Here is a 25,747-nt window from a genome sequence, read left to right as displayed (position 1 = left end):
GTTTTTATTTTTTATTGTTAGTATTGTATTTTTTAATTAATGCTTGATATTGCGGTGATAAAATGATTTAAAATTATTTTTGTTCTCAACTAATCACATCAATTATCATCAATGAACAGTTTTATTCAGTGCCTGCTAAATAGCAAATTTGCTATTTAGCCGATGCCGGTCAAAAAGAAAATTTGCTATTTTGCCGGTGCCGGTCGAATAGCCATTGCCTTGTTTTTTACCTTAAATTAGGTGACAAGCCCGGGACTGTATTCATTCTTTTAGCATGTTATATTTTGTAAACAAACATGGCAGCATCCACAACAGATTTGGAAAACAATTTCCTTTCTCTCCCGAATGAAATAATAGAACTTATCCTTCACGATAATGATCTAGAATGTAGAGATATTACCAGTATATCCTCTACGTGCATGCGTTTGCGGACTTTGTGTCAAAGCAACGAATTATGGAGGAGACAGTTACAGCTGAGGTTTATAAAATTATTTCACCTTTCACAATTTTTTAATTAAAAATTAATACAATTAAAACAACGATTTGGATGATGATGAAAGATGACTGATTAATATTCAGCTGCAAAATTTAATGCATATACACCTTATCGCTATTTGTCAACCATTACTCGATATCACACAGGTTCCTAACGTCATAAAACAAAATATCTGACTCCACAATGGACAAGTGATTGTTGTATGCATCAAAAGCTCAAGGTGTATTTAGGACAATAACATGTTAAGAGAGGCGTAAACAAAAGGGGCAGTATCTGCATGGAAGATGTGTGAAATAAAATTTCCATTTCACAATGAACAGCCAACATGTACATGGCCAATTAGAAATGTCTTGCACATTGATTTTTTTAACTAATTTCTCAAAACACTGCGAATTATGAACCTTTGATACAGTTGCATGTGAAATAAAAATGGGAAAACATGTTACACGAACATAACCCTTTACTTGTTTACCAACCTCTGTTAAGGTTCATCATAACAAAATTAAATAAATGAAATGGACACATTGGGTCAGGAGTAACCATTCATTTATCTTTCACCCCAAAAGATTATCAATTTTGCACCCCTTTATCATGTCATTTACCAGATACATGTAGAAGGCGCCTATATTCATGACATCCCCACACTATTTTAAGGTTCCAGCACATTGATCATTTTCACATTTCATAATCGTCATTTTGTACATGTAAGGCAGCACACTACCATGACTACAGCATAGAAATAATTTATGTTCCATTAGTATGTAATCTTGATTACCGTCCACTGGGGGAGTTTGACCATCTTGTTAGATTTTAATTTCAGTAACAAAAAAGAAAAAAAAAGTCACAGGAAAAAAAGTCACAATATATTTTTGTGAAAAATTATTTATCAGAAGTACACAAATGAAGTATGATGAAATGCACACAAAACAGTCACTATGTACATGTATATGTATAAATAATTTAACTGGAGGTTTTATATGCATAGAAAAGAGTCATAATACATGTAATATGTATCAGATCAATTTTATTTTTCTTCAAAACTGACTTTTAACAAATATAAACAGGGAAAGCTCGATCATTATTTCCATTTATCCGTATCCTGGAACTGGCATATTATACCTAAATTCAGGTATAATCCACCGTTTGACATACATGTATATAATGGGATACACCAACTGAGGTATAACATGTATCATGCAGTATGTATCCAATTTATTATTTGTTTTAATTTTTTATATTCCAGTAACTGTCTTTTTGCTTTTACCATTTTCCATTTATGATAAACATGATAAAACTGTATTTTACCATGTATAGGGGTCATTTTCAAAATCCAATGAAATCTGTCCATATTCTTGTACGGCTGACCTGTGAGGAAAATCAATTGTTATTATCATTTGAGTTTTAAGGTGTACTGCATAGTGCAACCTAAGTTCTACTACTTGCTTGAGATAAATAATTTTAACAAATTAAATGAATAAGGAATAGGTCCTTGGATTTTCTTGGAATTCATGCTCAGAGCTAAACAAATGACCCCAAACTGCATGTCCCAACTCCAAAATACTGAATAACGTACCAAAAAAGATAACTTTAAAATTATACTCCCTATAGCTACATAATGTATCTGTCAATGCTCTACAGTATTAAGAAATATATAGATAAATAGTCAGGAAGCAATTTTTTTACTTTTTTTCTACAAACTAACAAAGTAGAAAAGACAAGAAGTCAAGATAAGTTTTTAACTAGCATTTGAAAACAGAACAGAGAATTCTTGAAATAATATAATTTTAAGGTAAAAGATATTGTACATCATGTACATTGTAGTCAATTGTTTATTTGCATTATTTGAAGAATTATTATTATATTATATCAGATTTGTTTATGTTACAGATGGCCAAATCTCCTTAAAAGATACTCCAGAACAAAGTCACATGATTGGTTAAAAGAGTACAAAATATGTCATGTGACACCAAAAAAGGTGGCTGCCATGGTAGACCAGTTGTCTCCAGCCTACTATCAAGTTGATGAGGTGTCCAAGGAGGGGTTTTCTGAGTTTGTAGTATTATTGGAGGAAAATGAAGCAGGTCCCATCATACTTGACACACTACTGGATATTGTAAATAGTGAAAAAGACAAGTATGACAGCATGAAAGTAACATGTTTTTAGTCCCCTACCAACAAAGTTAAAGGGGGCTTTAGGTTTGCTCTAGCTCTGTCCGTCTGTCCATCTGTCAGTACGGCAAATCAGTGTTCCAGATTATTCATGCTTGAAGATATTGATTTAATTTGATATTTGGTGTATACCCCATCTTGAAAAAAATACTTATCACATGATAGATTCTGATTGGTTGCTTATGATGGGGTTGAGAAACAGCAACAGCTATTGACTTAAATGGGATAAAGAATTTCAGACTTTTCTTGTCTCAGGACATCAAATGCTGGAAAATTATCTATGTGTATTTTGAACAGCTATATCATGTTATGGAGGGGTATTTGCGAAAAAATACAAGTCGAGGGACGCTAGGCAAGGGAAATTTTGTCCCAAGACTTGTATTTTTTGCAAATACCCCTCCATTACATGATATATCTGTTTAATTACACCGAATGTGAATTTTAATTTAAACTCTCTGTACTAGGAAAAGGAAATATTTATAAGAGGACAAGTACTATCATAAAATATACCACGGGAGCTATACATGTACTTATACGTGTTCGCACTGTCTTTATGTAACGTCATATCCGAAAAAATTGGCGGGAAAATGCCCTTGAGGGTAAAAAAGGAATATCCAAAATGGCAAATACCATGGTATTTGAGGCATATTCACCGGCAGTGGTGAAAAACAGTCAGATTCGTTTGAAATGAGGAAGAAATGTAAGAATATAAAAAAAATACACTGGCTATCAGCCAATCAAAAGCTGGCATTCTTATATAAGGTGTAATTACAGTTCCAATCAATTGTCATTTATTCATGTTCGTTTTATTATACATATATTGCACACTGAAATTCAATATTCAAATGTCAATTATTGATATATGTTTATTTGCTTCAAATATCTGCAACATGCACGATTTGGTTTGAAGAACAATGATCTAATACAACGTTTAAAAAAATGCATTATCCATATTTTATAACTTCTGCCAATCTAAGCACACCTCTGACCTCCAGAGAGGCACATGCACCTTCGAGTTGTGTATATTTGTAAATGTTTCAATTTTCAACAAGTAAAGTGAACAAATGTTAAAAAAAGCATTATGCACACTCTTAAAATAAATCCATTTATATCAATATCTAAAAATACCACATTTCCGATACTAAATCAACAATCACATGCACATATATTACCTTAGATAAGGATAGAGTGAAGCAGTCCACAGCTTTTTAGAAAGCTCAAACTTCATTCTCAATTTTATTGTACAACATGCATAACATTATAATAGATGATTATTTCCTTTTTAGCTCACCTGGCCTAAAAGGCCAAGTGAGTTTTTCCCATCACTTGGCGTCCGTCGTCGTCGTCCTGCGTCCTTCGTCTTTAACTTTTACAAAAATCTTCTCCTCTGAAACTACTGGGCCAAATTAAAACCAAACTTGGCTACAATCATCATTGATGTATCTAGTTTAAAGATTGTGTTTAATTACCTGGCCAACTATCCAAGATGGCCGCCATGGCTAAAAATAGAACATAGGGGTAAAATGCAGTTTTTGGCTTATAACTCAAAAACCAAAGCATTTAGAGCAAATCTGGCAAGGGGTAAACTTGTTTATCAGGTCAAGATCTATCTGCCCTGAAATTTTCAGATGAATCAGACAACCCATTGTTGGGTTGCTGCCCCTAAATTGCTAATTTTAAGGAAATTTTACTGTTTTTGGTTATTATCTTGAATATTATTATAGATGGAGATAAACTATAAACAGCAATAATGTTCAGCAAAGTAAGATTTACAAATAAGTCTACATGACCAAAATGGTCAGTTGACCCCTTTAAGAGTTATTGCCCTTTATAGTCAATTTTTAACCGTTTTTCGTAAATATCCATGATCTTTTACAAAAATCTTCTCCTCTGAAACTACTGGGCCAAATTAATCCAAACTTGGCCACAATCATCATTGATGTATCTTGTTTAGAAATTGTGTTTTTTGACCCAGGAAACCAGCCAGGATGGCCAACACGGCTGAAAATAGAACATGGAAGTTAAATGCAGTTTTGGTTATTACTCAAAAACCAAAGCATTTAGAGCAAATCTGACAAAGAGTAAAATTGTTTATCTGGTCAAGATCTATCTGCCCTGAAATTTTAAGATGAATAGGACAACTCATTTTAGGGTGCTGCCCCTAAATTGGTAATTTTAAGGAAATTTTGCTGTTTTGGGTTATTATCTTGAATATTATTATAGATAGAGGTAAACTGTAAACAGCAATAATGTGCAGCAATTTAAGACTAAACAATAAGTCAAAATGACCAAAATGGTCAATTAACCCCCTAAGAAGTTATTGTTCTTTATAATCAATTTTTAACAATTTTCATAAAATTTGTAAATTTTTACTAACATTTTCCACTGAAACTACACAGACAAGTTCATTATAGATAGAGATAATTGTAAGCAGCAAGAATGTTCAGTAAAGTAAGTACAAACACATCACCATCACCAAAACACAATTTTGTCATGAATCCATCTTCGTCCTTTGTTTAATATTCACATAGACCAAGGTGAGCGACACAGGCTCTTTGGAGCCTCTAGTTTCTTTTATTTCCCATTGTACGTTAAGCAACCAACAATGATCAATCAATTAATTATTTTCTCTTCTTCTGTAGACATAAGAACTTAACACGGAAGTTCTATGCAACAAAAGTGATTCGACATATTACGCTGAAACATCTGACAACAAAATGGAAAGAACATATACAGCTACCAGTAGATCACCAGTCATTGGAAACAGGTATAAAGTTTCAAGTTTTTTATTTCTGAAAGACTCCAACAGCGGTATGTGAACAATAACATAAATACTACATATTAAGTATTCATAACATAAAAAAATAACAAAGTATCAAAGTAATGCAGTGAACATTATAAATTTTCATTAACAAATATACATTTGAAAAAGTAATGCGTTTAAAGAAAGACAGTAAACTTCAAATGGACATATTAATGGTTGAAACAATATCAGTTTAATTAACAACAGCTAGTACAATTCTACAAAATTTTGCAATTTTAAGAACACCATTGTAAGAGTCAGAATTAAATAACTCATAAAATTCGTCAGTATTATGGTTGGTAATAAGATTGCAAGGTAATAAGAATTTCCTTTCATTATTGAAAAAAGTACAATTAAATAAATAATGATATAGATCCCCTAGTTGGTTTATCTAACATATGTCACAACTTCTGTCGTCACGTTCTTTACCCCAAAAGGGACCCCTTTCAATAGGGAGTCGATGATTAAGACATCTAAAATTGCATAAGGCTTTATTCAAATCATCTAGTAAATTAAGTAAATAATATTCTTCACCAAGATTGTATTTTAAAATTTTATAGTTCAGACCTTTCGGTGAGTTAAATATAGATTCTTTCACTGCAACAAGTGTATTATGATATTTCTCCACTCGAGACAGTCAAATTTTATTATTTAAAGTGCGAGGCTTGCTGAGCCCTTTAAATAATAAAATTTAACTGTCGAGAGTGGAGAAATATCGTAATACACGAGTTATAGTGTCCGAATCTGTTTCTCTAATGCTTTTTATCGTTCTTTTTCAAAGATTTTCAGAAAATTGTGCTCCTTATATGCGACGTCATCAGGCAAAGTCACCTTTTTTCATGACGTCACAATAGGAAAATTGAGAAGAAAACAAAACATTTTGATGTCATAATCAAATTTCGACTAATCATTTGCCGAGAACAAATTTTTCACTAGTGAGGAGAAATATTTTTCTCACACCGGTCTGGAAATGTGAATATATAGCACAAAAAATAGAGAAAAATAGTTCTACCCCAATTCTGCTTAAATTGATCACATAATCTCTGTTTGACAAGTTTTGATACATGTATGTGTACACTAGTACATTTTGTGCAATTCAATATTCAGAAAAACCACAATCATTGAATATATTTTCAATACATGTTATCCACTTAGAATGGATAAAAATCTGTTTTATGCATATTAAACAACAATTTGTACAACATAGCAGATTATATTGAATGCATTAGTGTCAACTTTCTAACCTCCAAAGTTGAAGATCTCCATTAAAGGGGGAAATATTGAAAAGTTACTATTTATATCTTGAGATTTTAAACCTACATTTTTGAATAAACTTGTATTAATTGGTTGTTTTAATTACAACACTATTGATAATTCATGTTCAATGTATGATTTTGTCAGAATCATATTTTTATTTGACAATAAAGATTATTATAGTTACTAAATGCAATAATGCCTTAATTTAATGACAAAATAAAAATATTATCCACCGTGTCTACATGTATTTAATGAATGGCTATTATCTATTTTGAATTTATTGAACCATAAAACTAATTTTTGACTCTTCACATTGAATAATCCGCGAAGCGGATTATGTAAAATGTGAAGAGTCAAAAATTAGTTTTATGGTTCAATAAAATCAAAATAAATTATTGCCATTCATTATAAATAAATTTCTATCAAAAATAAGGCTCAAAGAACGTTTTATATTTTTTATATTAACAATAACAACGTACACACATGTTGGCGTATGAATACACAACGTCAGAGTGGGCGTGTCGCCATCAAAATTGATAACATTGAAAATAAAACTAATAATTTTAACCAATCAGAAGACAGTTAAATCACCAAATTTATTTATTTACTTTTGAATGGGTAATAACATCACTTGGGTCCAAGGATTTTGATTATATTTTCTTATTTCAGGTGCAGTGATGTTAGCCCAATGGTGTCAGCCGAGCCTCTCTATAACAGAGAATGAAATATCAGACCAGCTTGATGTTATTGCTGCAAAAGTCATAACACAATGTCCTCCAGTGATAGCTGAGAAAATAAACAATGGTATGTCAAAACTGATGGATAAGTGGATATTTGATTACGTGGATTTCCCAAAATCTGCAAATCAAACCAATGAAAAAGTGATAATTTGTTGAACGTTTAAATTCATGGATTAACTTTACCCACTTTATCCATAAAGTTGGTATCTCACGATCAACTTTGAATCCATATGAAAAATCCCTTTGTTTCGCAGTAGACTAAGATGCAATGTCATATCTTATCATGTAAGCTCACAATGTGTTGAGGTGTCTACTGGAAAATGTGTCACCCTCCCTGGACACACTATTTTATGTATTCTTACTCTGAACCAACAAGTCTTTGCTCCCACCACTGACAGACACATGCTTGGTTGAGAATCAACAAAGTGTAGTCTTAATGTTTTGGGTTTTACACATTTTATGGTAAAACATACATCCTTAAGACTAGATAGTCGAAAACAGACTACTTATTATCAGTCAAGAGGAAAAACTTCTACAAGGGTAGTATTTTAAAAATTTCATTATGGCATGTTTGTTGTGTATACCCCTACTCCAACAAAGTGGTTTACTGGTAGGGCCTACAGTGATGATTCAAACCTGTACTGTATATTAAGCTACAGAATATCTTTACAAGACGAATTGGTACAAATTTAAATGAGAAAACCAAGTTACAACAGGCTGATGAATATTGCAAAACAAAGCAAAACATGTTGCTCTTTTGAACCAATAATTTAAAAGCTTTTTTGTATCACACATTTTGGAATTCCTAAATTATCTTCCTGTGTGCCTGATACTATACAGTTCACTATACAGTTTTTATTTTGCTTATGTTGAAGGCTGTATAAGAAATTGTTGTATTTGACATCCTTGTCCATTACTCATTGTGTGTAAACCACATCTCCTTATTTTGATAGAACACAATTAGTTTTCAACATTATTCCTGAAAGCATGTAACGAAACATAATTTCAGATGTTGCACTTTGTATCTAAAATGTAAATCCAAATCTATATAAAATTATGTCCCGCATATATACAAATCTATTTTAATTGTACAAAAAGTGAAAAAAGGCTGAAATATTAATGTTTTCCACATTCATTTACAGGTAGAACATGTGAACTCACACCACCCCAACAAAGAACAGTGCTTGAGAATGTTAATCAAGTTTTGTATTATGACATTGGTTTCCATGGCAACTCAGAAGATTATTATAATGAGAAGAATTCATATATAAATCAGGTATTTTCTATTTACGGCTATAAAGACAGAAACTATTCTGGTTATCAATTTTAAATATATGATTCCATTTTGTTTTCTGTCAATTTCATTAGAATGGAGATAACAAAATTGTACCTTAAGCTTTGACAGCAGCAATTTGTAATTCGATACTCATAAATACATGTTAACTGGCTCCACTGATGCCAGTAAGCTTATTTTGCAACCATCAAACCACCAATTGATGATTTAGAGCTTAAAATACATTTCAGTTATCTCCCATTTATATCATTTAATTTCTTAAGTTATTTGTGAAAATAACTGATCTTGTTTACCACTTCATTAAGCTCTCCTTTATTTCTTATTTGTAAGTCTTTGATAATTTTTTTATAAATAAAATATTTTAATAGCTGAAATGTTTTCTAAAAGTAATATATGGTTTTTATATAAAAATGAAGATGTGGTATGATTGCCAATAAGACACCTCTCCACAAAAGACCAAATGACACAGAAATAAACTGTAGGTCACCTTATGGCCTTCAACTGTGAGCAAAGCCCATACCACAAATTCAGCTATAAAAGGCCCTATAATGACAATGTTAAACAATTCAAACGAGAAAATTAATGGCTTATTTTACATGAAAAAATGTATAAATTTTTCCATTGACAGGTTTTGAATTTGAAGTCTGGTATTCCAATCACTCTTTCCATTGTTTATATCAGTGTTGCTAAGCGACTGGGTATAGAACTGCATCCTGTTAACTTTCCATCACATTTTCTGATCAAATGGAAGGAACATCCAATGTAAGTTGTCATGGAATCAGACAAAAGTTATAAATTTTTATAGGAATCTGCCATTACAAGTTAGTTCTGTCTAATTTTTCACATAAAATGCTGACAGATTTTTAATTTATTGGTTAGTGATTTTTGTTGCCTTTTAGCAACTAAAAGTATTTGTAAATATTAGTAAGTTGATGTTATTATTTGATAACTATATTTGTTTCTTCAAATTTTATCAACAAATATCAAGAAGTAGAGCTTTATAGTGCTGTAAATTTGGAAATTATTGCGAGTTTTTTTATTAATGCATATAATGGGATCAAGTTATCATCAAAGTAATAAGAACTCACATTCTGATATTTAATACCTATCTATAACACTGTGTATCATCGCCACCGGAAATTGGGTACTAACGAAGCGGAGAGAAATAGAAAAAAAAGTAAACAAGTTAAGAATACATTCAATTTAAAGCATTTCCACTCATTTGATGAGGGTACCGCTTAAGAAATTATTTTCTCATATATAATTCTTTAAATTATTAGGCCGATAAGTTCAAAATTAATACAAGATATTGTGTAATACTCCAAAACTTGCCACTTAGTACCGGGAAATTTCGAGGTCGATCGTCCTCTGAAGCCCCATTCTCAAGATATTGAACTGTTTTTCATTATTTTTCCAGACACGTTTTTAGAAAATTATAGTGTGACATCATATTAACTGAAATTTCTTGCCAAAATGATGTATTTTAAAGAATATAGACCATAAAAAATAAAGTCTAGGGTACGGCAACTTGCTCGTGTTGACAAATTTACTGTATGGCAACTTGTTTTCAACTGTATGGCAACTTGCTGATTTTAAAATATTTATTTACCGTCCTCAGTTCAAAGAAAATAAAGTATGAAGTTTAAATATCTAAAGGGGGTACCTTTTTATGTTACAATGTTTTTGTACTTTTCAAGGTTATGTTAAAACTGGTATTTGAGATAAATTTAAACTGTTTACTGTTTTCGAGACACTGTCTGTAATCTGTTCTGTTAAAATTTGCAATGTTGTTAACTGTTTATTTGAAATTGGGATTCATTTCATCTGTTACTTTTAACACTGTTTTGACATCATTTTCTCTTTTAACTAATGTTCACTGTTATTTACAAGAATCACATTAAAATTTCTGTCCATCTCTTTTTTTTCAAGGTTGCTTCCACAAAGGAGTGACATAAACAGCATATACATGTATGTAACTGTCTTTAAAAATCTTTGAGTATAGTAACTCCTTGATAAAATTGAGAATGGAAATAAGGAAAATGTCAAAGAAACAGAAACCCGACGAAATAGCAGAAAACAACCCAACGCAGCGAGAAAATTGTGCACTAGGGTGGGGTGGCAATACACAGATAGGAAAAAACTTTAAATTAACACTCATAATTTTTAAACACCCTCTTTTCCTTCCTAACAAGTGCTTCAACTTGTGACACCTTACATGTTACTTTCTGATTGTTACACTGGTTTTGATTATTTAAAATAAAAATCAGTAAACTTTCGTTATTCCTTTTAATAAAATCATGTAAGCAATGAGTCGTATGACAACCCTGAGATGTAACCATAACTTATGAGAGCCCCCGCCATAAAAAATAATGTTTGCGCCATATAGTATTCATTCATTCTTTTTGTTTGTTACTATTTCCTACGTTATGACGATAACTCAAGTTTACTACAACTGATTGAAATAAAACATTTACTCAACAATACACATAACCAGAAGAAGCCTTCCTTTTGCAGTTTGAAGCATTTTCGATTATTCATGACATAATAGTCATTTTCTTGGAGTCAATCACTCCGTCTGCTTTTCCATCCGTTCAATTGTCTGTCCATGTGTCAATAAAAAAATATGGTACTTTACGTATTCGGAAAATAAGTCAGCTTTATAAAAGATTCCTTATAGAGCTCGGCATTTCTGCGACTTTGTACAGTGGTTTTATACTAAGGTGTTTCTACCTCAGGAATAGATTACCTTAGATGTATTTGGCAAAACTTTTAGGAATTTTGGTTCTGAATGCTCTTCAACTTCATACTTTATTTGGCCTTTTTAACTTTTTTGGATTCGAGCGTCACTGGTGAGTCTTTTGTAGACGAAACGCTCGTTTGGCGTATATACCAAATTTAGTCCTGGTATCTATGATGAGTTTATTTCAAACTTTTAAATACATTGAAGATATGTACTTCCCCTTTTAATTGCTGTTGGGTTCGTTTGGAAAAGTGTAAATTAAAGTTGCTGTTAACTATTATCAGCATTTAAAATTTGTTGTTAACTGTTTTTACCAAAATCGATGTGTTGTTGACATGTTAACGATCACACTATTGCCCCCCTCTAATTATGCATTAGATAGAAATACCATTCGCTTGGCAGCATTTAAGATGTATATACATTATATATTTTCAAAAAGAAACTGACAAGAAAACTAATTCGAAATGCAATTCACGATTTATTTCTCCTTACTTTCGATGAAAATTTAATACAGTATTTTCTTAACTTTTCTTTTTACAAATGAATCATTTCAGAAATTAAATAATTAAACAATGTATTTAACCCAGCACATACTGTATGTGTCTGTCCGAATTCCCGATCCTGTGGTTCGGTGGTTGTCGTTGGTTCATCTCTATCATATTTGTTGTTTTTCATAAATTGTTTTGTTATGAGTTAGGCCGTTAGTTGTCTTGTTGAATCCATTCACATTTTTCGGTCTGTGCTTTTTATAGCCGACTATGAGGTACGAATTTTCGTTATTGAAGGCCGTACGATAGTATATAATTGCTCACATACACTTTATTTAGGGGGGCAAGGGGCCGGGTCCCAATAACAGCAAAACAGCAAACTGATTTGGCTTACTAGTATAACAGATAACAAGGAATTAAAATGGTCAAAAACAGATAACAGCAAATGAAATATTAAAAAAAGTCGGGTCCTTGACAAACCCAGTATTTCTTATTACGGGTATTATCCTTTGTAATAAATTCCATTTTCCTTGAACATGGTTTATAGAATTATGTATCTAGATATGTATATTTGGTGTATTCTTGTCCGTCCGTCGTCAACATGTCGGCATTACATCAAACACTCTTTAACCAATTTACATAAAACTTCGGGAAATTGTTTAAATCTATTGACGTGAGCTCTCTATCGTCTTTTATAAATTTAAGATTTTTAGTTTCTGAGTAATGGGGCTTTATTCAATAAAAATGTTTTGTTTTTTTCAGTTTTCTGATAATATTTAAAAAATTATTTCACAAATTTGCAAGGAAGTTTGGTGAATTGTTTATATCTATTATTGTAAGCGCCTTTTCGATTTTTATTAATTTTCGATTTTATGTTATTCAGTTGAGGGGTTTATTCATTAAAAAAAGATGGTACTTTCCAGTTTTCGGACAATAACTCAAAATGGTTTCAGCAGATCTCATGAAACTTTGATTTATTGTTTATATACATGATATATGTATTGACTGATATTTATAAATATCTGATATGACATTGAGAAGTTACCGAATATTTCAAAAAGGTGACGGGCGTATCATGCGCTCATTGCGTAGCTGTTTATTTTTTTTATAGAAAACTTTTTTTCAGCATTTATTTTTGTACAGTAATAGAAACTCGCACATGCTTGCAATTTAAATAGTGGGTGATAACAATGAGAATGGAAATGAGGAATATGTCAAAGAGACAAAAATAATATCTAGTAAAAATTCAAGGGCAGTATGGTATCACAGTATAGGTCCAATTGACATAGTTCTTGTGTTTGATGCCACTAAAAAATTACCTAAAAGAGTTTGAATATATAACTTATATTCGCATTCTGACTTGTTTTAAATGCCCATTTAATGAGGTGTGTGATTTTTTCTGAATAAGACTACGAGGCAAAGCTGTATATAGGGTAGAAAAATCAAAAACACCAATTATAAGCATGCCATTTATCAAGTACCTCGAACGAATTTTGACACTCCAAAAGTAATTTGTTCCACTATTTTCAAAGGCCTTTTTTAAACACTGTTTATCCGGTTTTTGATTGTATCAAGTCTACTAGTAAGTAGAATACATAGTTTAGTAGGGGAACAATGACTTGAAGACGACATAAAAGAAATACTCTAGTTTAATATGTTCGTATGGGAAACAAGGAACATTATCCTCAAACAAAAAACAAGATCATTCTACATAAATGTTCAAAAAATGTAGTGTATTTGTCACAGGATAATCATAAGATATACTGTAATTGTCCTCGACCTCACTTCTGTGATGGATATATATCGTGTATATGTTAATGGAATCCTTCACCGAATACGGGACCAGCATATTAGTAGAAGTAGACTCAAATGACCAATGATCCTCAATTTCTACTGATTTTTTGCTGTCAAAAAAACGCTAGCATTCCAATTTTCAATAACAGTTAACAGCAAATACATTATCACAATAACAGATAACAAAAAAAAACTAAAAGCCCAATAACAGCGAACAAAGAATGAGACAATAACAGCTAACAGCAAATATATTTTCAGAATAACAGATAACAAAGAATTAAAATGCCCCATAACAGCATAACAGCTTAACCCCTTGCCCCCCCCTTTTCATTTGATCCTGGTGGATAGTTATCTTATTTGCTATCATATTTCCACTGTTTGTATCTGAAAAAAACTAGCACCAACAAAATATAAATGTGCGGTTTATTTTATTGAACTTACAAAATTTCACCCGAGCAACAAATAAGACAACAGTCGTTAGTAGTATAACGATATATGAATGTATTTAAGATAATATGGTTGAAAAAGACCTTTTTGTACAAAGTCGAATAGCGGTACGCAACGACGATTTCTGAACGGAATAAACGACATATATTTAATAATATTTGATAAGTAAGTAATTTTGTAAATTTGTAAATAGATATAGGAAGATGTGGTGTGAGTGCCAATGAGACAACTCTCCATCCTGTATTAAAAGCTTTGATATCAACAAAATATCGTCACTTGATATTATCTAAACAGTGATTAATTCCCTCTTGAAATTATAATATATTGCAAGACGCCATACAGCCAAAAGTTGTTATTTTGCAATTCGCCGTACAACGTCCTGCAATTCGCCGTACAATAAACAAACAATGTTTTTGTCTATATTCTTTAAAAAACATCTTTTTGGCAACAAATTTCAGTTAATATGATATCACACTATAATAATCTAAAAACGTGTCAGGAAAAATAAGGAAAAACAGTTCAATATCTTGAGAATGGGGCGACAGAGGACGATCGACCTCGAAATTTTCAGGTACTAAGTGGCAAGTTTTGGAGTATTACACAATATCTTGTATTAATTTTGTACTTATCGGCCTAATAATTTAAAGGATTATTATATGAGAAAATAATTTCTTAAGCGGCACCCTCGTCAAATGAGTGGAAATGCTTTAAATTGAATGAATTCTTAACTTGTTTACTTTTTTTTCTATTTCTCTCCGCTTCGTTAGTACCCAATTTCCGGTGGCGATGATACACAGTGTATAAGCATTTACCAAAATCGAAATAATTTATCTCATATTTTTGTTTATTCTTCATGCATCCCAATAATAAGTGTATGCAATGATTTCTAAATTTACAGTATTGTATATTAGTGATCATCTATTATTGTGTACCGGTAATACATTTGTATATGGTATGATCTTTTTAGTACATATTTAAAAAAGACCAACAACAAATGTTTGATTTGAGAACTTTTAATAGTCATGAATTCACTGAAAAGATATAATTATATGGTAAATATTTTGTTTGCAAAAATAGCTGTTAGCTTCTCTAAACAATTTTTTGATATATACTTAAAGTAGGCGGCTTCTGTATATTTTTTGTGACCAATATTAATACAATAAATTACTAAACTTTTGCTTTTTTGATAAAATTGTCCATTGAATTTCAAGCAATACATTCCAAAAGTTTTACAATAACTCCAGGAGTATAATTGTATAGATATTTAATAGGAAGGTAATTTCTGCTGCAGTAAAAATGTAAAAACATATTCTCTATATATTATTCTTTTAGGGGAACTCCAGAAAATCAGTACACATATATTGATGCTTATGAAAAGGGCAGGTTTCTGACACAGGTTGAATTATCAACAAGAATTGGACTACCTGAAGAAATGGCTAATCTGGCTGAGCTGTGTAGGTCTGTGCCTCCTGTTATGGTAAGATTGATAGATGCCATGTGGTATTATTATTATCTCCCCTTTTTACCCTGCTGTTTCACGACTATCTGCAATGTACACATATTGCTTAGATTTGTATCCTTTGTAGAGTTAAAGTTTGTTCCCGGTTTTCTTAAGGGAAGATAATTTTCCACTTTTAACTATAAAAATCTTTTTATTTCTATGATTTTCATTCATTTTTATGCATGGTTTACATAAAATGTAAGAGTTTTGTTTTACCTCCAAAAATATATCATATATTTAAAATTTTCTGACCTTGTGACCTTTGAATTCTTCATTTTCCTAATGAACAGCCAATGGAATTGTCACATTTTCTTATCAAATTTTCCTGATAGGCCAATAAATTTACACATCTTTTATTAGTATCACACCCTGTATAGTGTGGTACCAGTTATATCCCTTCCCTGGGTAGTAGATGAAAGACCACAACCGTAATAGCCTTATTAAAAAAACAGCTTACCAAATTGATCTGACAATAAATGATCTTTTCTGGGTTTTTTTCCCAAAGTAGTCATGAACCTACTGCACTGGTAATTATATTTAGTTAATTTTCTACAGGTGTATCAGAGAATGACAAGAAACTTAATAATCATTGGTCGACAGCAGGGTTTTGGACAGGGACAGCTACTAGGATTACGGAATGCCATGGAGTTATACCTAGTTATCTCCCCTGATGATGCAGAAGTTCTCATGTTACAAGCTAGAGTCAATCTTCATCTTAATGTGGACTTGACGGATGTAAGTTGAATTTACAAGTTCTCATGTTACAAGCTAGAGTCAATCTCCATCTTAATGTGGACTTGACAGATGTAAGTTGAATTTACAAGTTCTCATGTTACAAGCTAGAGTCAATCTTCATCTTAATGTGGATTTGACAGATGTAAGTTGAATTTACAAGTTCTCATGTTACAAGCTAGAGTCAATCTCCATCTTAATGTGGACTTGACAGATGTAAGTTGAATTTACAAGTTCTCATGTTACAAGCTAGAGTCAATCTTCATCTTAATGTGGATTTGACAGATGTAAGTTGAATTTACAAGTTCTCATGTTACAAGCTAGAGTCAATCTCCATCTTAATGTGGACTTGACAGATGTAAGTTGAATTTACAAGTTCTCATGTTACAAGCTAGAGTCAATCTTCATCTTAATGTGGATTTGACAGATGTAAGTTGAATTTACAAGTTCTCATGTTACAAGCTAGAGTCAATCTCCATCTTAATGTGGACTTGACAGATGTAAGTTGAATTCAGAAGTTCTCATGTTACAAGCTAGAGTCAATCTCCATCTTAATGTGGACTTGACAGATGTAAGTTGAATTCAGAAGTTCTCATGTTACAAGCTAGAGTCAATCTCCATCTTAATGTGGACTTGACAGATGTAAGTTGAATTCAGAAGTTCTCATGTTACAAGCTAGAGTCAATCTCCATCTTAATGTGGACTTGACAGATGTAAGTTGAATTTACAAGTTCTCATGTTACAAGCTAGAGTCAATCTTCATCTTAATGTGGATTTGACAGATGTAAGTTGAATTTACAAGTTCTCATGTTACAAGCTAGAGTCAATCTCCATCTTAATGTGGATTTGACAGATGTAAGTTACATCAAAAAGTCTTTTGATGTTACATTTAAAATACTATGAGACAAATTTTTGTACTTTCTACCAGATGGTCAAGCTAAATTAATTTAACAGGAATTTTTCACAATATCACTAAAATTAAAACCTCTATAATAAATGCACGCAATAATTTCTGAATTTACATTAATATATAGAGCCCATTACAACTAATAATCTCAAAATAATTCATGTTCGAGTACATTATACAAGCATCTTTTTGAATTGACATTTCTTGATATACATTAAACTTTTCAAAAAGCGAGAACAAAATTGTTAACTCCCATAAGTGCTCTTAAATTACTGGTATTTAAAACATTTCAATCTGGTTCTTCTTAGCTCATTATGTCTAACACATCTGAGAAAATTTTGCATTGAATTTTCCATCATAATGATCAACTATTTACCGTAGAAAAACAGGAACTCATCCAAATCCAAGAGAAATATGGGATGAACTCAGGGTAAGACGTACAGCAAGGCTTGCAACTAAAAAGAATCCAAAAAGAGACCCTGTGTTTGCATACAATATGTCAAGCTCTTAGTCACCCCAAATGTTATAAAGATGTTAAGAAATTAACTACAGCTGTCAAACATCTGCAATAAACGTTCAGTTGGTTGACATGATTAAAAAATTTAAAAAGGCCAGTTGTAAATACAAATAAAAATACTTTGAGATATTTTTATGTACTGTTAATGCAGAAATTATTGCGTGCATTTATGATTGCGATTTTGAAATATTAGACTAAAATGCGGTTTTAATTTTTTGCGATATTGAAAAAAATCCTTTTTTTATTCATATGAAAATTTCAAAATGTGAGTTTAAATTATTGCAATTATAACCCTTTAGCAATAATGAAAACATCGCAATAATTTCTGAATTTACAGTAAACAAAAGTCAATTGAAATGAGATAGAAATAAGATTAATGATAGTGGATAGAAAATAATGCTTGCATTTTTATTTTTAGGTGATAGATAATTTACAGAGAACTGAGAGTTTTGACAACAGGCAGGCTTTAGTGGCACATCTCTTAGAGGAGGCCAGACGACAGATGTTAAATTATGAGAGTGAAAGAAAGAAAAAAGTTTGTATTTGTTGGGACAGTTATATCCCCTTTGCCTATCACTGATTAGTTTAATAATACTATATATATGCCCACACCTGATTGGTGCAATTTTTTTTCTTTTTTTTCTTTCATTGGTTTGCCTGTCCCATTAAGGCATACCCAAATATCTCTTTTCCTGCATACAAAGAAATATATTCAAATAATTTTACAGGATCATACGAATAAAATTTATTCAACTGATTTTACAGTATCACAGTCTTCACGCTTAACCACAGGTCCAGGAGCATACGATTGTAAAACTGCCTTCAGGCCTGTAAAATCATCTCTACAGGCCAAACAGAATATATATTTCAAAAAGTCAAAAATTGAGCTCTAGGTCTGTAGATATAAAATTGTGGTTTAAGTGCCAATGAGACAACTCTCCATCCAAGTCACATTAGCAAAGTTTTAAGTTTTAAAGTGAAGAATGGTATCATACGAAGAAATATGTTCAAATGATTTGACAGTAATCATGGTAATTTGTTGTACTTACTGCCCTAGTAATCATTACATCAGCCAATGAAATTTCAACCTTCAAAACTTCAAAATTTTTAAGGTTTTCATCATTTATACAACAAAGCAGGATCCCAAATTGTATCTAAAACGGAAAGTAGAAAGGATGAGTGTCATAACATTATAAGGGAAGCACAGACGCATTATCTGTATTTTGCATACTTACTGGATATCGAATTTGAAAAATATAATAGAATTAAAAAAACATAAAAAACCTTATAGTTTAATGATCCAATATATTTCAGAGAAAAGTGAAACAAAGAAGTGATAATCCAAATGTAGCATTTGCTGTTGGCATGGTGATGAGACACAGAAGGTAAAACATTTTTCTTTGGGTTTATCCCACGTTTCTTTTTCATATATTCAAAAACATGTAAGATTTAACTATTTTGCATTATGCAAGTTCTTCACTCATGCATAATTTCTTTTATCAAAATTTTCCAAAAGTAGCATTCAATCATGTAAAACCTGTACTTCAACCAAAAAAACACCAACATAAGCCCACAATGTGAGTTCCCAGAAAAAAATTATTTTACTAAACGGCTTTTTGAATGAATTGTAGCAGCAATCATTGAAGTTTTGCTCTGGTTTGAAGATTGAATGTGACTTTAAAGAACAGCTAGGAAATGGGTGATCCTTAAAATGGCTTTTTATGCTCATTTATAAGCATTATATTTCTGGTCTGTGCATTCTTTCGTCTATTCATCCGTGTCTTCTTCAGGTAAAAGTTTATGGTCAAGGTAGTTTTTGAAAAGTTGAAATCCAATCAACTTGAAACTTACTACACTTGTTCCCTATGATATGACCTTACTAATTTTAATGCCAAATTAGACTTTTTACCCCATTTTCACATTCCACTGAACATAGAAAATGATAGTGCAGATGGGGCATCCATGTACTATGGACACATCACAGGCACTTGTTTCAGAATTTTTTTTCCTATATAACTTAATATAACAGAAGGAACTTAACTTGCATTTTGGAAAAATGTCAGGCGGTGACAAAGTTCCGTTGTATGCCACTTTCTAGGCTGTCAACCCCACTAAAACTTGTTATAGCGTAAATCTAAATTGATTTATCTTTACAATGGTGTATAACATGCCTACATTTGTTGTCAGAATCATCTGAAGCAATCCTACCCAAGTATGTCAATCTTAATATTTTTAACAACCGCTAATAATTTGGCAATAAATGCGTCACGTCTACTTATATATCTCGGTTTCGGATTGGTCAATTTTATGGGAAAGTCTAAACGATTCTCTGAGTTATCTAATCTTGTTTCATTTTCATATGTAAAGTCAAGAGAAAGTCTGAATTACATTGACGTCATGGGAAAATTTAAATCTAAAAAAGGATACTAGTACCTTATAAGACATACCACAAATAAGACTTCTTAGGTTTTTTTCACGGTATCTTATACAATTTTACTAGCTGGGTGATAAGTTCTATTCAGACAAAAAATAACAGTTTTTTCTGAAACAGTTTTTATAATTAATCATTTACTGCGAGACGTTTATTGCCAAATTTTCAGCGGTTGGAAAATTATTACGATTGACATACTTGGGTAGGATTGCTATGGATGTTTCGGACAACAAATGTAGGCGTTTTATACACCATTGTAAAGATAAATCAATTAAGATTTACGATATTACAAGTTTTAGTGGGGTTGACAGCCTAGAAAGCAGCATATAACAGAATTTCGTCACCGCCTGACATTTTTTGAAAATGCAAGTTAAGTACCTTGTTTTATATTAACTCATTGGCCCCTGTTGACACGGATATGCGTCATTTTTACTTTCGTTTTGCTCCCTGGTGACGCATATGTGCGTCTGAATCAGCCATTTTGTATTTCCCGAATGACGCATATAAGCGTCATTTTGGTTGGGTCCCATTTTTGTTTAACCTCTTCTGATTGGTTCCTAGTAGGAGCATGGCTTTAGAGTCACATGATTCTCTAATGAATATTAATGAGATTTAACACGTGGCACAGTTTTCATTCATAAAATACACATTGGAATTTTACTACAAAGTCATCGATCTGTGAAACGTAAACAATGGCCTTGTGAAAATGAGAAAAGGGGACGTTGCAAACAATGTTTTTCTAACTAAGGGAGAAAAGATGTTAAAATTAAACGTAATGGATGTCATGTGTTTCTTTGTCTGAGCTGTTTCAGAGAATTTCACAAGAAATAATGGAGAAAATTCAAATATATGAAAAAATTTTACAGTACAAAACTACGATAGAGTGCAATAAACAATGAAATAAAAATAAAAGTAAAAGTAAGAATGTATTAATTTTTATTTTACTTTATTTATAAAATATAACATATTATTGAAACAAAAAACAAAACACAACAATCTATTTGATAAATATTTTTAATTATTTTTTTAAATACACCCTATGTTTACAATCTATGGCAGCCATTTTCCTTCAGGGAGAGAGATGCTGCTGTTGAAAATCTTATCAGGAATACAGTGCAGTTTTCTAAAAATAGATTCGGGGGCCAATGAGTTATGGTATATTGGAAAAAAAATCTGCGACAAGTGCCTGTGGTACACATTCTTGTTTTAACGTTTGCCATGGGACCGTTTATTTGAATAGATATGCTATATTTAATAAATAATTCATGGAAGCCATAGATTGTTGGAAATTTACACATGGCCTGGGCCGTGATATTCGAATTTTATCCTGAGCGTTAATATCACGGCCCAGGCCATGTGTAAATTTCCAACAATCTATGGCTTCCATGAATTATTTCGATTCTAATAGGACAAATACAGTCATTAAAATACTGAACCGAGGGTTGGTTTGGTGTGTGTGTGGCTGATTTTTTTACTCCCTGTTAGATAAAGCTCAAATATCTTAATAAATCCGTAGCTTGCATGGGTTATTTCGTGAATAACCGCTAGAAGAAAAATGTTTAATTATTCTTATTCTCAAACCCAACATTTGCCATTTTTAATTTACATGATTTTCTCGTAGCTTCTGTTAAATCCAAAGTTGACTTTTCATAACTAAGGAGCCGCCATGTTGACTTGCTGAAATTAGTAAATATGCAAATAATGCAATAGAAAAGAAAATAAAACAAAACCTACCTCAAAAATCAGTTTAAATACAATATTATACGAATTTCGATGGTTCACGTAACAGAAAATTTTCAACTTTAGCGGTTTCATTTGTATGATGTCATGTTTTGAAATGACTTAAATCAGCGCCAAAAAAATTAATAGACTTTCGCAGAATTCTGTTATATTTTATTTTGTTGATTTCTCAGAGCTCTTGTGTGTAACTGCTTTTTATTATGTACCTGAATAAGAATAACAGTTAATTTGTCTTTTTTTAATTGCACTTTTTAAATCAATAAAATCGGCAAAGGGTCTGCAAATAGGTTCCAATACATGTAGATTTACGTGGGAAGTCTGAGTCTGCGCTAAGTATAGATATATCGAGAATTTTATCACAGTGTTGTTTACAAAGCGAAAGAAGCACGTCATATTAGAATATTTGTTTTCGTTTCATATGATAAAAATGATATCAAGCTTTTACTAAATTCAGCCCGGTTTTTATTTTGTTTTACAGATATAATTACATGTGTGCTATATATGGTTGGGATTCAAAATGTCAGGCAAGTCAGGAATGGATTTATCAGATGGGAGTCAACCATCTCCCTAAGAAAGACAAACAGCCATTTTACAATGTCCTTGTAGATGATGGTAGCAATAGATATGCAGCTCAGGGTAGGTGGTACATTAATAGCTCACAAAAAATTAACATACATTCAAATATATGATACATATTTTAATAACAAAAAAAGGAATTTTAAAGGCATGTTGTTTTTGGATATGTCTGTCTGTTGTAAACACTTGATCTCTTTAAGTTTCTTATAAATTGCACTTATTTTCTTGAATTGTTAGTAGTCATGCCAAGTTGATGGTATGTAATTTTCTTGACGATCAATTTGTCAAGCTGTAGTTAGAAGAGAAGTTTTTCTATATAGAGTCAGGCTTAGTCAACTGACAGTATAGATTTGGTTGAGAAACAATATTGACTAAGATCTAGTACCTTTAGTTTGAATTTCCTTTATGTGTCACCTTTTGCTTACTTGCTTCATCCTGTTGACCCTTTGTGGAGCATGGGCCACTAATGATATTTCTCCACCTTGTTCTGTTTTAAGTGTCACCAACTCTGTTTAAATATTTTATATTTTTATTGCAGAAAATTTGGAAATTCCAGATTCCGTTCCAGAAATAGCGCATCCAGAAGTTGGGAAATACTTCCATGAGTTTTCTGGAAATCATTATATCCCAAATAACGAAAAACTTTCTGAATATCCAGGTGACATGGAAATTGTACATAAACTTTTAAATTCAGGTGGAGAGAAGGAAACAGATATGGACGCATTGTCATCGTAACGATGGGGATGAATTTTTTCAAAAGTTGAGAATTTTTTATTTAAAAAACAGAGCTGTGATAATTGTTGGTTGATTTAAGTTCTAGATGGCTTTTCTTTTGAAAATATTTAAAAATCATGATATGTTCTTTAAAACTTAGCATATGGTAATTCACAATAAATTGATGATTAAATGTTATATTTTTTTTTCTGATGAAAAAGTGAAACAGATGATATTTATTTTACTACCTCTGTTATTTGTAGATTTACATACATTTCAAACAATTTGAATATTAAGTTACTATAAAGTAAAGAATCGAATTTGTATTTGTTTTCTCTAAATTATCACATTTAATGAATTTATGATTTCATTTGATTTTTTGGGGGGATGACGTGAGGGATAGGGGTTGAAGTTATTAAAATTAAAACTGCTTTATTGTAGAAATTTGTGTATAAAGATGCCAAATGAATTGTTGAACCACTGCCGTCTGTTTCCATATTCATTTGTTGGTTTAATAGGTTTCAGAGCAATATTATATTTTTCTTTGGACTCCATTACCATTTTACAACATAAATTGTCAAGATGATATGCTTGTTGCATAAAATTTGCTGTATTTTTATTGAGTTACATGTATCACCATGTTTTATCACTTATTTCTTTTTGCCAACATCCTACAAAGTATAAATTTGAAGCATGTTTTCTGCCTTCGGTTGGGTTGTTGTCTCTTTGACACATTCCCCATTTCCATTTCACTTGTAAATGCTTAAATTTCACTAATATTTCTTGCATCCTATGGCAAATTGTTTTTTGTAAAAAATAAGTAACCAAGAATAATAATGAAATCTATATGTGTATATTTTACAGGTATAACTATTACTATTTATGAAGTTGATAAGGGTTGTTTGTTACTGTATATATTCATTTGTTGAATTGTTACTGTAAATTCACAAATTATTGTGAGTTTTTTTTAACGCAAAAAATGCAATAAGGTTAGCATGACAATAATAGGAACTTGAATTATATGTAACTGTATGCAGCTTTCCTGCAATTACATTTTACAATTGATCTGAGGACACAGTAATCTTTCTTTGATTTTGGTTGTTTACAAATATAGTGTAGACAGTGTATAACTTGCAATTCATTCACCTTAAATTTATTTCTTTTTATCATATATTTAGTACAAAATACAGCTATTTTGTATATCTAATAAAGGTTGTTTTTCCAGTCTGTATCACCTACCCTGTATCGCATACCCCGTATCGCATAGCTAAACCCGTATCGCATACCCCGTATCGCATGGTAAAACCCGTATCGCATACCTTTTTTTTTTTTTTTTTTTTTACATAAAGTTTTTTGTTTTTTTTTTTGCTTAAGAAAACATTTCCTCAAAATAGGTCATTTTTTTTAATGACGTCATTGTTTGGTATGAAACGTCACGAACGTCAAGTTTTCATATTGTATGTGACGTCACGAACATCAAGTTTGCATATTTTTTGGCACACTAAATGCAACTATAAAAAATACAAAACACTCAAATAAATACAATAATAAACAAAATATTTTTAAAACAGCAGCAGGCAAATGGTAAGGTAACCCAGGTGCTTTGTATAAGCAGTTATCTTAAGGCTTTGAACCAAGACAAAAGCAGAACTGAAGGTAACCCAGTGCTAATCTATCGGGATCAGAAAACAGTTCATATAATACAATACTCTTCTGTTGAAATATATGATAAAGCGTATAATACATGGCAAAATCCGTATCAAATGCCGTATCACCCTCGACCAATATCATCCCTCGGGCCTAAAGGCCCTTGGGCTGATATTGATGACTCGGGATGATACGACATATGATACGGATTTTGCCATGTATTATTCTCTATATATTTTATGCATGAAATATCAATTAAAGAAGGGGATAAAATTACATGTTAAAAAAATTTTGGTCCTGAATCAATGTTTGAAAGTGATTAAATTTGGTCCAGTTAAAAAAGGTAAAAAATTAGTATGTTTGAAGCTGTCAAACTGAATTTTAGACCCCCTTTCTACACTTTTAATCTTTTTTAGAGCAGATGCATTATTTTAATTTGAATTTATTGTCTAAAAGAAATGCACTAATAAATAATGCCAATTCATCTCTAATTTGTGTTGGAAATTGCAAAATCGCAATAATAAATGCTCACAATAATTTCTTAATCTACAGTATTCATTTAATTTGTTAAATTTATTATCATGTTCATGGGAAATCGTAAAAACTGCAAGTGTGGTGTAATTATACAATGGCTATCTGGCTTTGATGCTAATAATATTGTTCATTATAATTACAGATATACAACTTATTGGTATTAAAAGTTTATTTGCAGTTTATACTAATATGCATCAGATATATGTTTTATATACAATGA

General features: G+C 31.5%; 1 protein-coding gene across 1 annotated transcript; it reads left to right on the top strand.

Moving 5' to 3' along the window:
- The first annotated feature begins 274 nt into the window (after window positions 1–274).
- LOC143076293 (F-box only protein 21-like) lies at window positions 275–24,690 on the top strand. Its single transcript, XM_076252025.1, has 12 exons — window positions 275–478; window positions 2,384–2,629; window positions 5,308–5,432; window positions 7,395–7,529; window positions 8,608–8,741; window positions 9,388–9,521; window positions 15,561–15,705; window positions 16,285–16,464; window positions 18,304–18,420; window positions 19,200–19,270; window positions 22,535–22,692; window positions 23,171–24,690. Exons 1-12 carry the CDS (start codon window positions 297–299, stop codon window positions 23,365–23,367), a joined length of 1,824 nt encoding a protein of 607 aa, XP_076108140.1. The 5' UTR covers window positions 275–296; the 3' UTR covers window positions 23,368–24,690.
- Window positions 24,691–25,747: the final 1,057 nt, after the last annotated feature.

Source organism: Mytilus galloprovincialis, chromosome 5 (assembly GCF_965363235.1).
Source record: "Mytilus galloprovincialis chromosome 5, xbMytGall1.hap1.1, whole genome shotgun sequence".
NCBI lineage: Eukaryota > Metazoa > Mollusca > Bivalvia > Mytilida > Mytilidae > Mytilus > Mytilus galloprovincialis.
The sequence above is the reverse complement of the archived record's forward strand: the minus strand, read 5'-3'. Positions and strand labels throughout refer to the sequence as shown.